General features: G+C 39.6%; 1 protein-coding gene across 5 annotated transcripts in view; it reads right to left on the bottom strand.

Annotated features, from left to right (window-relative positions):
* agrn (agrin) overlaps positions 1-14,197 on the bottom strand; it is a 257,946-nt gene extending 243,749 nt beyond the window's left edge. For 2 of the 5 annotated variants that reach the window (XM_077578621.1, XM_077578626.1), the window contains exons 1-2: positions 13,737-14,192; positions 10,494-10,755 (exon numbers count right to left, since the gene is read on the bottom strand). In XM_077578621.1, the coding sequence (XP_077434747.1) occupies positions 10,494-10,755; positions 13,737-13,958 (484 nt within the window). In that variant the 5' untranslated portion in view covers positions 13,959-14,192. Of the gene's footprint in view, positions 1-10,493; positions 10,756-13,736 lie in introns of all 5 variants that reach the window. The other 3 variants (XM_077578600.1, XM_077578608.1, XM_077578613.1) reach the window with 3 other exon arrangements.
* Positions 14,198-15,621: the final 1,424 nt, after the last annotated feature.

Genomic DNA, 15,621 nt, shown 5'->3' with positions numbered 1-15,621 from the left:
CACTCAAGAGTTGAGTACTCGTACTGATATTGGTCTGAAAATCCCTAATATTGTGTCTATTTGGTAGTACTCCCTTTAACTCATTTGCTCCCAAAAACGTATTTATATGTTTTTCTGTGTGATATATATATTTTTTTGGGCTAGAGCATACAGAAGGCTTTGATGCAGCCTCTGAACTAAAGAGAATGCTTGAAGCAATGGTAGTTATTACAAAAACAGCCAGGAGGTGTCAGCAGAGTATAAGAGATCAACCAGGGCCATATTGCAAAAAGCTCTTTTCCGCACTGTACTGCACAGATTTGTGAATAATGATGAAACTTAGCTATATTACAATGCAAAATCCAGTAAAACAGCTGGGCGCAAAGGGGGTTGGTTCAGTAAAAATGGCTAGGAGTGAATGAGCACTCTTTTGTTATTTGAAGCCTTGCTTACTCTAAGGTTCAGTTCTTATTGGCTTTATTATGTCAGAATTTTACATTGGAAAGGTTACCAACCTATGCATTGTTTAACTTTACATTATTTGGCATCTGTTAGACAGTTACTATAACTGGTGGGAGAGAGAATGACCAGCTATTTAGAAAAATGGGACTGGAAAACAAAATGTAACAAAAAATAAATAATAGTGCGGACTACTATGGAATACAGCTCCAATTCCATGTCAAGTTCAACTGTACTGCTTAGTGGAAACGTGGCTCAAGTGTACTGACAGACCAATATCAGCTCACCCTGTTTTACTTGTCTAAGGGGAAATGAATTGACCGTGGAAAGGTTTTAAACAGGAACATATTTGCCCTGTCCTTTCTTGCAAATCATGTACCATTAAAACTGACACTAATTACAGATTTTGAAAAGCCCAAGTGCCCCCTGACAGGCTGTTGACATTTACAATTTGTTAAAACAGGATGAGAACATTTTAGTTGGGAGTGCTTCACCCTAATCTGAGATGCATTAGAGCATGAGGAGGGGCCGGTCTGTCAAACAAGATCAGCGTATTTATTGCAAAGCCTGAATATGACACTACAGGTATGGCAAGTCCTCATGTCACATACAAATGTATTGTTTAGGTCTTAAACGTGTTAACGTGTAAAGAAACGTGTGCTGTTCATTAGCAGAAAAGCTTTGCCTTTGTGATCACAGATGAAGTTCAGTCACATTTACTTTAGTCTACTGCCTCCATCTTTTGTGTCCCCTCTTTCAAGACATTGCATTACCAAAAGAACAATGAAAGAGGAGGGGTTGGTCGGGACAAGCCAACTGAAGGAGGACAAGGAAGAGGAACGGGAGGTTCAAGGAGGGGAAAAGAGACCACGCGATGAGAAAGACTGCCTCTCCATTCTAGCCATTGTCTTCATGTAAATTGGAGCTGATCAAAATTCTGCAAGTGACACGAACGGTAACTTCAACCTTCACCAACTACACAGGGAAAGGCAATGCCACCACGCTCAAAAGCAAAAGAATGGAAATTTCACATATACATAACCTAACAAATAAATAGATTGGATTTTAGTGTCAGTAATGAAATCAGCCTGAACTTCATCCACCAACAACTCACTTTTCAGCTTTTATCAAATATGTGTGGACACAGGAAATGTGGAAATTCATTAGGATGTCAAGTGAGATGTCACTATATGTCACATGATCGGGGTACGACAGTTTAATGAGTATCAAAGAATTAACGAAAAAAAAGAGTTAAAGCATGCATTTTGTTGGACTCTTTTTGACTTTTCTGCAATATTTATTCCCGAACCACCAGCATGCATGACATCATGTCAAATGTCAAAAAAAAATTGCACAAGCCTCAGCATACCACATGAGAGCTCAGGTCAGTGGCCAAAGCGTTAAATCTGCCTGTGTGTTTTGCTTTTCCTTTCACTTTCTTTTGGGTACACTAATTCCAGAAGAGTGGGACCGTCTCAACAAGATAAGAAAATACACCAGAAGTCATGCGAAGTAAACAGAGTCATATTCAAAGTTCAGTGTCACCATATATGTTGTCACTTGTCATTAAACTTTTTTTTTTTTACGATTTACAGTCGTTCACTTATATACTTATACACTCTCATATACAGTGTTTTCCTTATTCCGTGATTAGGTCATTATCAAAGTAATCATGAATTGAAATTACAAAATGAAAATACAATTTCCCCTCTGGAACTATATTATATGTGCTCTGTCAAGTCGTACACAAAAGAGTCACTGAATCTTTGAAAATTATGCAAATTAAATAAAAAATATTCAAAATGTATTTTTTTTTATTAAATTAAAAGAGATACAAATTAAGTTAAGGCTTAAAATGTGCTTTCGTGTAGCCTTGCATAGTGTTTAAAAGTGTTTTGACACAGAAAGAGGTGGTGAAGAAACAAAACCATATCATATAAGAACTACAGTACACCAAAAAATTGCCATTGCTTCAGTCTGAGAAAAAAGTGTACAACATATCAGGGGTAAGATTTAAGTATGAAAACAGAACACGATGACGCTCGAGCAGCGCGTAGGTGCGAAGGGTGACATGAATGCGGATGTAACATATGGATCACTAGTACGCATTCACTATCTCGCTCCTGGAACAGTTCAAGGATCTAATTGAGTGCAGTGCTACTTAAGCAGCGTCCGTGAAGCATCTGCTACCAGCAGCAAACTGTTTGAATGTGTAATAAACCATATGACTCCAACTACATCAAATTTGTTTTTGGGTACGGGAGAAAGGAAAAGTCGCCTCCCTTGTGTGTGGTTGATGGCAAAGTAATTATCAATGGCCACATGAAACAGTCAAAGTCCAACATTTAGTCCCATGGATAGCTAAACTTTAGCTCGCTTTAAGGAAGATTCATATTGTGATCATATTGTGTACTCAGTTGGTGGAAGAAAAAAAAGAGAATCGCTGTATTTGTACTTGTATTTTAGGATAATAAATAAAATAACCAACTTGTACAAAGGTGACATCACGCGTAATGAAACTTTAAGGACCTGACAATGAGGTAACATGGGCGGCTGCTATACCAAACATACCTTTAGAGTTAGGGTTCCAAGTCTGTGATAGAACTTCTCCCCTCAGGCAAAACCTCTCTAAGAGGCTTTGTTTCACCAGCAGATGCTGTTTTGAGGTAGTTGGCAACAAGATACCGTCACTATTTGGGGGTTGTACCCCACAGACAAGTCATATGTGTTTAATATTGCTTATAATACAGACAGAGGCTAATGCTTATGTTTTCAGATGAATTTGAAGATTCGAAAAAGAAAAAAACCCTTTCATTTTTCATGAAGTGAATTATTTCAGAAAGTAAAAAAATGAAGACATTTACAGTCACCTCAAAATACTACTTTTCACATCATATTCAACAAAATGTATTTTTTTAAAAATACCCAAATGTTTTTAAGGCACAATTTTTAAGAGTTCTTACAAAGCAAGATATTAGAAAATAAAAAAAAATAAAAAAAGACAGAAATATTCACATAAATCTTAAATGCACTGTGCATCGTCACTGTTTGACTTTGCGGAGTGTGCGTCATGTTTGGCTGAGATTGACATACAACTTTGTCGGCTGAGTGGAGGAGATTGCCTCTTATGAAAAGGTCGTGTGGGGCAATAATAATCATAATGATGCTTCTTTGGCGATAGAAGATGTTGGACAATGACAACATGGATGTTATGTCATGTATGATTTGGATGGCTGTGAATACGTGTGATTTAAAAAAAAACATTTGTATTTTATTTTAGTTACCACTCTTTATTGTTGTAAACGCAGTCAATGCTTCAAGTACATTTTCTTTGTATGAGGGCAGAGATGTGTGTGCGTGCGTGTGTATGTGTGTGTGCGTATACACAGAGACATGGTCAAGTTGGTGAGACATCCTTCCCTACTTATCTCTGTTTGACTCAGAAAGCCATCATGTCCTTGCTATTGTTGGCTAAAACAACAGAACGGAGCAGGACAGGTTCTCGCCATGAGGCTGGAAGGCACTGACCCTATTTGAGGAATTGGTATGATTTTCGATCACATTTAAGTCACGGAAGAGATAAGAGTTTGTTAGCAAGTATTAGATTTTTTTTCTTCTTCTTTTTTTTCTTTCTTTTATTTCTGGAGAGCTCAGTATTGTTTATTCAATAATTTTACCGATTTGACATGTCATCACCATTGCTCTCTCTTTTATTTTTTTTTATTTTTTTATTATTAGTATTAGAATTGAATCACCATAGCAAATCATGTTTCAGAATGTTTACTTATGAAATATCGCTGTACAATGACAATATACTGTAGTTAACACCAACTCCAACTTAGTCAAATAGTCTCTGTTAAAAGTTAAAGAAACTAAAAGTGTTAATCCACTCAGTATTTATTATTCCTGATGACAGTAACATATTTTATCGGAAGACATTATCATATGACCGATGACATGCTGTATATTGTATGTGCAGGTCATCTAAAGAATGTGAGAGGCTGACTGAAGATAACGAATGAAAGTTGGAAGTAAGGCAAAGTGATAAGAGAAGAAAACATGGCATTCAAAGTGGGTTCACCATGACAACTCATTGACAGAGGGACGGATGAGTGGGTGGAAAGGAAGTCACAGAGACTGACTGAGGTGTTGTCCGAAGGGCTAAAAACAGGCCAGCCATCCCGTGTTTATTGATAAAAGTGGGACTCCCAACTGTCAAGTCTGCCGTGCTTCCTGTATGTGCAAACCTGACAATTGCGTTGGCATCAAGCAATGCATTTGGACTATTTATATATATATATATATATATATAAACAATAATAACAACATTGTTTTTCTTTTTTAGATTTATTTGATAGTTGTGGTTCTATAAATGCAAATTACAATTCCTTCCACAATCTCTTGAGTGTCCCAGCAAAACTTTATTCCCCTAAATGCGAGGGTTTTGCGTGATAACAGTAAAGAGCCGCACTTGCCCCAGCAGCTGCCCGGCTTTAGTAATGTAACCCAGGAAGAGGAATTCAGTTGCCCAGAGGGAGTCCAAATCTCATGCAGACTGCTCCTCTGATTTCTTTATATCTCAGACACAAGAGGGACTTTTCCGGGTCACTGTACATCCAAGTGACTGCCCAGAATCGCTTTGGGCATTTCAAGTTGCCTCTTCTTCACCTTTAAAATGATTTAAAAGGGACATTGACATCAACTAACTTTGCACCTTACAGGTCGGTAGTCTTCAAAAGATAAGATTAATTGAGAGATCTCACTCCTGCAGAGTCTAGGCTGTTAAAGGTCCCATGACCCACTTGTATTAATTGTTTTTACTTTTCATAGTCTTTGATGTCATTTTGTTATGTACAGCTTTGCAAGATAACTTGGGTTGAAAATGCCTAGGATGTGTTAAACTACTCTAGTTGCTCTTAAACACCTAGCATCTGGGATGGCTGGATTTCTCTATTATATTCGATAAATAGTGTACGATAGGGCTGTTGAATAATTGGGTACAATTTTTTTTTTTTTTTTTAAGCTTTAAGTCACTGCATTGTGAAAAACAAAACAAACAACAACAAAAAACGAATAATAGACCATGTATACAGAAATGAATCTTTCATAAAATGTAATAGTTGTATGTTGGGACAAGCCAGAAGACACATTAACCCTTGCACTCCTGAGCTGTGCGCCTTTAAAGGGGGCATGGCCTTGTGAGTGGTGTAAAGAACATCGACGGTCTGGACTTTCTTTTTTTTTTTTTTGCTGTAGCGCCTAGCCAGTGTTTACATTTTGTATTTGTTTTGTAAGGTTTCGGGTCTTATGGAGTGAACAAAGATGAGGGGCAGAAAACCATCTCCACATGAGTGCTCATAGTTTATTCAGGCTGCAACATATTAAGCTCTGTTAATATTTACTCATACATGAACCAAATAGTGCCACACGTTACTAAGTGAATTGAGCAACAAAAAGGAGCTTAAACAATGACAAGGTCATGTCAATTGGTATTTGACCATTCAATAAAAAGCTGAAAGTGCATTGTGACTATTTTTTTTTAATGTTTTTAAAAAGTTGCCTTATTCCACAAAGAATGACTTGCTCAAACTAAGCTAAAAGAGAAAAACATTTAAAGTAGCACTAAGGAGCTTTGCAACCTTCATCAAATATTTTCATAACGCTTCTGATGCAACATCGACAAAAACAACTTTGAGGAGGATGGTAGGAGCACTGCCACACAAAAAACTACAAATGTGCTGACTGCTTTATGGCATACATGACTTCCCCCTTTACCCATTCGTCACAAAGACGGAAGTCAATTTGAATGTCGTGAGCTAAAAAATTATGCAATGTGCTTGTCCTCATGAGAAACGTGGTCTTCCTCCAGGCATAACGTAACCGATTTTGTCCATATGACGGCACCATAACCAACGTAAACTGAAAGTTCCTTAGTGTTGATTTAAAGATGCTCTTCTAAAAATAAATAATAAATAATTTTTTTAAATACATAAAACCTTTGGCCATGGAGTGACTCACGAGGTGAACCTGGGAAGTGACCTTGCGTATTCCAGAAAGTCTTATTCTTTGAAACAAAACGGCATGGGCGATATTAAAGTTAAAAAGTACCACTGATTGTCACACCCAACTAAGATATTTAAAAAAAAATGCTCTCCTATAGGGAAAAGGCAGACAGGTAGGTGGTTTGAGCAGGTTATAAATTCCAGACAATTCAGTGCCTCCACCTTGCACAAACAGTTGGCAGAGGCCAAGACTCATTCACAGAAGGAGCAGCGGAGGGAACGGGAGAAAGAAGGGAATGAAGGGGAGGGGGGCTTGACTCATACAGTTCTCTATCCCACCCACCCCGAGAAGAATTCCACAGACCTGTCTGCTCGCATGTCATTAAGCAGGACCTCCTGCTGGTAAATCAGGACCCCCGTCATGATCTCAGCAAGCCCGGCCGGCTAACCCAATCGCTATGGAGCCCGATCATAGAGATCGAATGACTGAGCAGGAAAATGCGCCTTACGCATACACAGTAAGTATCAAACAAGGATGATACAAATACTATAACAATCTCTCACCTTCTTTGTTAAGTCAATACAGTAAAAAGAAGGGAGTAAAAATGGAAAGGAAGAAACAGCCTTTTGTTTCTCCACCGTGTCAGACTATTGAAGGGAAAAGTAATCACAGGCTAGGCAAGAGCAAAAGTGATAACGTCTGCATGTGTTCAACACATCTCCATCAAATGGGCTTCCTAGCTTCCCAAACCTGCCACTGCCACTGTAATTAAGTCAACGATGGGGATGCAATGAAAATGAGTTGGAAAATATAATAAAGACGGCATACATTTAATATTCTTGACAAAACATAACTTTTTTCAAAGAATTTGCTGATTTTTCATTAAAACTCTGTTTACTGGGATATCGTAATCCCTGTTCAGGGCAGGGCTCAATGAATGCCTGTCAACAAGCAGTTGTACACATGATACATGCTTCCGCCCAGCAATACAGTTGAATATGATTAAAGGGTACAATTTCAAACAGTAAACCCTCATTGGACTTGTGTTTTCACTGCTGGGAGTGTAGCTGGCAGCGATAGGTAAGTGTTTCCAGGTTAGATTCCATTCCGTACAGAATCAAATGATCAGTGTTTCCATTTAATGCATCACAACATATCCACTTACGCATCCCACTTTTCAGCACTCTTTTGTTTGAAGTACTCTATTTATCTTAGTAGAATGGTACGGGATGTGCATTTCCTCTTTCTTCTCCTGAATTCTCAAATTCCCAGTGTCAAGTGTCTCACACAAAGCCCTTTTCTTGAGAGCATGTCTCCCGGTCTAGCTCCCTGCCAGGCATTCCGGAGTCTATCCAACATGTCAAGAATGAAGAGAAAGCATGGGAGTGCACAAAGAGTTCGATGGCAGGTAGAGTCTTGTCCCATTGCTAACATCCAAATCTCTGAAAGTGGTTGTTGCACACAATCTGATCTGACTTAACGCTTTCAATTCAAATGAAGCCTATAATAAGCCTACAAGACCAATTCCTTTAGATGGAGCCATGTCATCATTTGGTCCAATTTATAAAGGTTTGGTACTTGTCCAAACTGCCAATCTTCTTAGAATGTTGAACAGCATAGTAAGAAAATGAGAAATGAAGTCTTGGAAACTCTTACATGTTTAGCCCACAATGGGGTATATGACATGGAGGAGGCGGGACTTCCGACTTCCTGGTTTTCACACATCAGCTTTGTTTCCATTTCCTGTTTGCAACGTGTGGGCCGCGTCTCAGTTCTTACACATCTTTGCGCCCCTTGGTTGCGCATTCCCGTTGAGAGTGTAGTGTGTCCGTCTCAGTTGTCCGAAGCATTTCAGAGAATTGAGACGCCGGCGGGAGCACACAGTTGGGGGGACGCAGGGTTGGGGGTGTGAGTGTCTACCCCACAGCCGCGTTTTCACTTCAGGAAGTTTGGGTAGAGGGCGGGGGGAAGGGATTTATACAGGAATTGTCAATTCGCAACGTCACAAGTTTCGATCGACTCATAATCACCATATGACGGTTTCTCACGTGACTTCATCCAAGCAACGGCGCGGCAAAAATCAGAACAACAACGAGGAGAGAGGAAAACTTGGGTGGATGGTTTGAGTGAGAGGAAGAATTTCAAAAGGCTGATGCGCAACGTCATGATTTGATCGACACGTAATTGCCGTGCGACGGTTTATCCCGTGACGTCACACAAGCACGGTGCGGCAAAAATCAGAAGAGGAAAACTTTTTCTGCTTTTTATTTTTGTGTACTTGGCGTAGATGGATGGTTTGAGTGAGAGGAGACAGCATCTAGATGAATTTAAAAAGACTAACAGTAGAGTGGAACAAAAATAGGGAAAGGATTATTAGGAGAATTATTTTGGTGGAAGAGACTTTAGCCAAGAATGCATCATCCTTGCACATGAAGGTACTGTAAGATATTTTCATACTAAATTATTTTTAACTAATCAGCGCCAGAGCCCGATCGGTAGTTTATCGGGCCGGCGGAGTACATATCCTTGAGTAGGACCTCTGCTTGTCCACATAAGTTCCTGTACATGAGACACGCACATGCGGGGCTGGCCCCGTAAATTAACCCCGTAGTTCCTGCGGTGGAAACGTGCCTACAACAGATGATGTCTTGGCGGGCTAGCACCACATGTATTTAGTTTTATCAAACTTTAATTTGTTTTCACCTTTGGTTTGGTGTAGTTCATTTGGTCAGGTGTAAACATGTTTGGGGGGGGGGGGGGGACACAGATTGATTTCTGAACCTAATCAATGAGGAAACTGCTAGCAGGGACTCTGGCATGGTTTGGCCGTGGAGAGTAAGGGATCCAAACTTGAGTTGTACCAATACTAAATGACTAAACGACAGGTAGTAAACAGATGAGACTCATTGAACACATCTTAAAGTTGAACATGGTAATTATATGTGTTGCCTAAAAAATCTCATTTAAGTTTCTAAACCAATCAACTCATTCAGAGGAGAGAAATTGAACTTTAAATTAAACAGGGTGAACATATTTTGATTTCCCCAAAAATAGGACACTTTTTATGGTGGAGAGGGAGAACCGAGACCGCACCACGACTCTCCGGTTTGGGAGCGCAGAGCACTACAAGTGAGCTAAAATTCCGACACACCTCAGCACCATATTTGAACACTCAGAAAAGGCTGACAAAGGCCAAAACAAAAAAGGAACTATAGTAGCCAGTCAGTCAGAGTCAAATATCTACTCACTCCAAAGCACTAATGAGAAGACAAGTGGGGGTGAAGGCAATAACAGAACATGGGCTCATGGCAAGATAGACAAACACAAATGAATACTTGAAACAACAACACTTAAATCGAACTAAACATATCTGAAGTGAAATATTGGCCCCCTTTTCACCTATACCACCCTTACTTCCCACCCCCAGAAACAAACTTTGAACAGCTGCCATCAGTAAAAGTTCACTTCCCACTGGTAAAGGGGTACAGGTGGCAAGCACCTTCATGAACTCTAAAGATGTATTATTCATGGCTACCTTCTTCATCTCATAAGAAGAGAGATTAACGTTCAACCGTATCATTGCAAGCTAATGTTTAATTTATTAAATTGAAAATGGTGCGTCGTAAAAAGTAGGCACACTCAGATTGGACTGTTACAAGGCTATAAATGGTAAACTGTTCAACCCCAGATTTAAAACCGCAAAGCAATTGAGTGTAAAGGTCAGAAATCACTCTTTGACCACTAAAGTCTGATCCTTAAGGTGTTCGTCAGGCACACCCACCTCCAGGCAAGGCTAAAGCTTCACCATAGCAACAAAGCACCTAAAATGACTCAGGTGTCCTTGATTCATAGAGTTCTGGAAAAACAGAATCTGTAAGGTTAATTTAAGAAGTGCCCGGTGTATGAAAACTTTGCATCTTTTAAGTGATTAGCAATTTACTTTAAGTTCAGTCTATTAAAAAAAATCAGTTGTGACGTTCTAGGTAGACAAGAAACATTTTTTTTTTTTGGAATTTGGCATTTCATCCCATTTGATTGGTTTTACTGCTTACCTTCCACGCAGTGTTCCACGTCCTCCAGGTTCCGCAGCGTAATCCTCATCAGGCTTGAGTTGAGCATCAGTTCATTCTTGTGTTCGGCCCCCATGGACTCGGCGGCGGGGTTAAGGAAGAATATGCGAGTGTCACCCGTGGCAACCTGATTGTCGCAGATTCCTGTGTTGCCAAAGCCACCGATCAACACCTTGTTGCCACCGTCCAGGAGGATTTCACGGTTTATGCTGGTCTTTCCTTTCAAGTAGCGCCACACTCTGACCTATTAGTCAAAGGACGACAGAAAAACACAACATAACTACCTAAAATAATATGAACAATTAACAATTTTCACACAAAAAATGTTTTTGTGTGGGACAAAAAAGAAGCCATAACATTGGTTTAGGTGCAGATCGTGGAAACAGGATATTTTTATTGAACTAAAATGAATCCACCTTTAGGACACACATGCCACAATGTTCATCAAAATAACACAGTATCGAGTGTGAAACAGCGAGGATCCTCAGTTATTTTCTGGGGCTGCTGCTACATTTGGCATAGAGTGTCTTGAATTTGTGCAAGATACAATGAAATATCAAGACTAAAGCAAAATGTGCTGCCCAGTGTCAGAAAACTTGATTTCAGCTGCAAAATGGCTAAGATGAAAACAACAGACATTTTTTAGTTACTATTGTTCATATTTATAAGGATCTAAAAATTTGGGAAAAGGTAGCCTTCAAACGTGAGACAATTGCAGTTTGCTTACGAGGAGTGCACCGTAATACCTGTTGGCAGGTGCACAAGTCTTATTATGTGTTACAGAAATTTTTATCCAAAAATTGTGCAACAAATGTTATTTTTTAATCATATTTGGTTGGACCACAAAAATAAAGCAATGACTGATTTTCATTAGCTATTTTTAAGTAAGTTCTTGCTTATTACTTTTGTCAGCTTCAATTTATTTCAGTAAACATTGTGGGTTTTCCCTTCTTTCATGGGAGGGTGCCGACATTTTTACCACGTGTGTAAATGTACAGTATACAGTTTGTTCAACAATCCATCCAACAGGTTCCTATAATTTAATTAGTCCAAATCACTTAATTGTCATAGGGACAATCTGAATTCATGTCATAACATTACAAACACACAATCCAAATGTAACTTTGCTGTGTGTTGTGCGAACAAAGTATCCTGGGGGTTCGTTCAGTGTGGTACAATAATAAATCTTATCTGGATCCACAAGGGATCCAACCACTGTCTGCAGTCAAAGATTGCTTGACATTACAGGAAGTGGCACGAGGTCTGATGTATGCATTGTCACAGGGGGACCATTTCCATTTTGGAGGAATAGTCTCAGTTTAGCAATTATTGTGGTTTCTGCCTCCAGTGCAAGAACTGTGTGCCTCTAATCTACTCAGCTCATTCATTCGGAGACGGAAAGCAAGTTGACCAAACACGGTTGTTTATTTTGACAGATTATAGAGTGGTCTACCACAAGTCTACTGCGGTGCATAAAGTTTCACAATGAGTGCCCATGAAATAGGGAGAGAGGACGACTCCTTTCAGAGCGAGGCACCAGAAAGTGTTTTTTTCCCAGTGCTATTTTAAGGACCACACAAAATTTGCAGTTAAAATGTCATAAAGATGTGAATATAGCCTAAATCACATTTTATAGCCCATAGGGTGGGCCGATAAATTTTTACCATTTATTTTGAATCTTACAATTTCCAACATAACATAGATTTTTTTTTTTCATTTTCAGGAATTTCAACAACAAATCACATAATTCTCACCCTAATTGATCAAAAACAATATACTGCGGAGGAGAGAGTAAAGATTGTGGAAGAATTTTGAATCCAAATCGATAAACAACACTGAGCAACAATTCACGATTGACTTTTTGGGAAGAAATCCTCCAAGCAGACTCACAATTAAACGTCTTCTGCAGAAGTTCAGGTAAAAAAAGGACATGTGTGTGACAAATGTGAATAAATAAATGGCATAGTGGTAGACCAAGGTCTGCAAGGGGAGCCATCAACACCATCTGGAGAAATCACCGACAAAATCAACCAGACTTTTATCACGGGAGACTGTCGCTGAGTGTGGCTTATCAATATTGATTCAAAAAATGCTTCCACGATCTTCACTCTCTCCCTCCACAGTAGATTGCTTTCAATCCATTAGGGTGTTAATTGAGTGCTTCATTGTTGATATTCCTAAAACTGAAAAATAATTGTTTTGTTATTTTGGAAATTGTAAGAATTAAAAAAAAAAGTTTTTTTTGTAGCACTTGTCCTTACTTGGGTCATAAGAGAGCAACTAATCAGCAGATTTTGGGTGAGAGGTGGAGGGCACCCTGAACTGCATTGTCACCATTACAGGGCAAATATAGACAATCAACCATTCACACCTAAGAGGAATTTAGAGCCAATGATGTTGAACTACTAATTAATGTGGAATAAGGTTGGAGTATCTGAAGAAAACACAACACGCAAGGGTGAGGACAATATGAAAACCCCACACAAGATGGGATTCGAACCCGGTACTCAGAAATGTGAGACATCTGTGCTAACAACTGGATCACCGTGCTTAGTCTTAGATTGAAAATAATCAATACTTGTACTCTTGCACATTAAATCACCTTGGTAAATTACCAGACACACTAACTCTCCACGCACTGAGTAATGTTATTTGTTCAAGATTTTTCATGCTTTTCAGCCTACCCTGGGATCTTCCATCTCACCTAAAAATGTGTTGAAGGTTTATCACAAATGTTTTTATCTTAAATGTTCAATTTGGTTCCTCACCAGGAGCCATGCTAAAATACAACATGTGATTACAAGAACATAAATATGAACATAAATACAGTGCATATTGTGAACAACACAAAATAGATCAATCTATCAATGAAATGAAGAAGCATTTGCCAATAAATTTGTCCAGCATTAGAAAATATTCATCAAAAATGCTGCAGTTAGGCGACATATCAGATATTGATGTACAAATATATTTGAATTTGATACAAATTATTGTATGCGCCTCCTGCTGCAGCAAATGTATGGTCTTTATACGTCTCATCTGTTCCTTGTGGAAAAGAAAACCACTTCGTGTGCACAGCAAATAACTTGTTCCGTTCTTTCCGGCCAAACAAGTGTGGCCGTATAATTGCATACGCTCCATTTTGTGAAGTTTTTCTGCATGCAGCAGGTGTACTGGCTTGCTAGTTGCAAAAATCACAAACCGCGTGGAGAAGCAAGCACTCACCTTGCAAGAGTAGGTGTTGTGCACCGGGTCCATGTTGATGATTTCGTCCACTGTTCCAGTCAAAACTACGTTGGCCTCTTCTTCACGGTCCTCCAAGTCTTTCTCCGGGCAACTGGCCGCACAGGACCGCAACAGGACCGCCAGCAGCCCGGCTAGGAGCAGCGTTGCCCGGCCGGGTCCGAGTCTCCGCTGCCAAGTCATGACCGCCGCGCGAATTTGCATCAATTAACTTTTCTTAGCTTAACACGATCACAAATGTTACCACCTGGAGTGTACGACAACTCCAAATGGTTTTGGATGGGTTTTGGATTTTGGACCGAGGCTCTCCACAACTTCTCTACCGGCTACCCGCGTCTCTTCCACTCCACAGCCCGGTTTCGCGCATCTGCAGCCGGGAATGAAGATCTTCTTTCCGCAGCCGCCGGCAAGAGAGAGGAAGGAGGAGGAAGAGGAAGATGGGTCGCGCGCGAGCTCGCTCTCTCTCTCTGCAGGAATGCAACAGCACTTTTCTCCCCCCCTCTAACACTCATGGATTTGCATGCAATCTGAATAGCTGATCCCACAAGTGTGTCTGTGTGTGTCCTCTGGGGGTGGGGGGATGGGGGGGTTGGGTGGGTTGGGATGGCCGAGTTAAGTGGCTGATCAAGGGCGCCCCCAGTCGCACAGTTGATGTCCTTACCATTTTTGTCAGTGTCAATTTAGAATTAAAAAAAATCACGAGAAAACTAATGAGGTCAGCTGCAAGCAAATGAAATGCATTTGATAGTACTCTCAAATGTAATTATGAATTTGAGCTGATAAAAAAATGCTTTCTAAAATGAAAAACTGTCACGTAAAAGGTTTTTAAAAATATATGAATCATGCCAAACTTATGTGCATGCAGTCTCTTTTACTTTCTACCATAAACACATTTTGTTTTTTTGTTTGTTTTTCTGGAGAGCTCAGTATTGTTCATTCGGTAATTTTACCGATTTGACATGTCATCATAATTGCTCTCCTTTTTTTTCTTTTTTGTATGTGGGTGAGTACGTGTATGTGTGTGCGCGCGAGTGTGAGCGTGTGCGTATTCATTAGTTCACCTTAAACCCATTAAAAAATCCCATACCGTTCACCTAAACCGAACACTTACAGCCAGAGTCGAGAGGCCGTCAGGAGACCCGAGGAAGGACCAAAGAAAAGAAAGGAAAGTGAAATCCAGCACTGACCAGACACCACCCACCAGGCCACCAACCAGAGTCCTTCACCAACCCCAGAGACCCATAAACTAATTTTTGTATGACCACCATTGTAATCTTTTAAAATGAAATAAAGTATCTTTACAAAACCATCATTCATTCATAAAGTATGCATAAAGCAAGACAATCATTTTCTCATACACCATCACCGATTGGGAACGGAAAGACGTACAACACTTCTTCTTAATGATGTTACAATGTCTTTAGTATGTATAAATCCAGGTGCAATTTTGGCACTAATATATGTCTAACTCGCTAGGAGAAATTAAAAGTCTTATGAAGCCAAGCAGTTCATTTTTTTTTAAATGCAGATAGTCCACAATTACAAGAAGCTTTTCAGAGTTGCAGGAAAGTTTTACCTACTGTACAAATTTATGGTGGAGGAGCTTTAAGAAACCAAATTCTAATGCTGCAAAGACCTAAGCTAAATACACACTGTGTCATATGTCATTTAGGACCTATGCTTATATCACGAACCTTGAATAAATGTATAAATGATGCCATATGGTGATATTCTCAGAGCTCCATTTGCAAACAGACAGTGCGTCAATTTCTAGTCCTTATAAGCTGTAATTTTAACTAGGCGTCTATTCCTGGGGAAAATGACAGGCTTGCTCCTGCACAGTTGCTGGGGAAGATATTTGTAGAAA

Source organism: Vanacampus margaritifer, chromosome 1 (genome assembly GCF_051991255.1).
Source record: "Vanacampus margaritifer isolate UIUO_Vmar chromosome 1, RoL_Vmar_1.0, whole genome shotgun sequence".
Classification (NCBI taxonomy): Eukaryota; Metazoa; Chordata; class Actinopteri; order Syngnathiformes; family Syngnathidae; genus Vanacampus; species Vanacampus margaritifer.
Note: the sequence above shows the minus strand (reverse complement) of the source record. Positions and strands in the feature narration are given on the sequence as shown.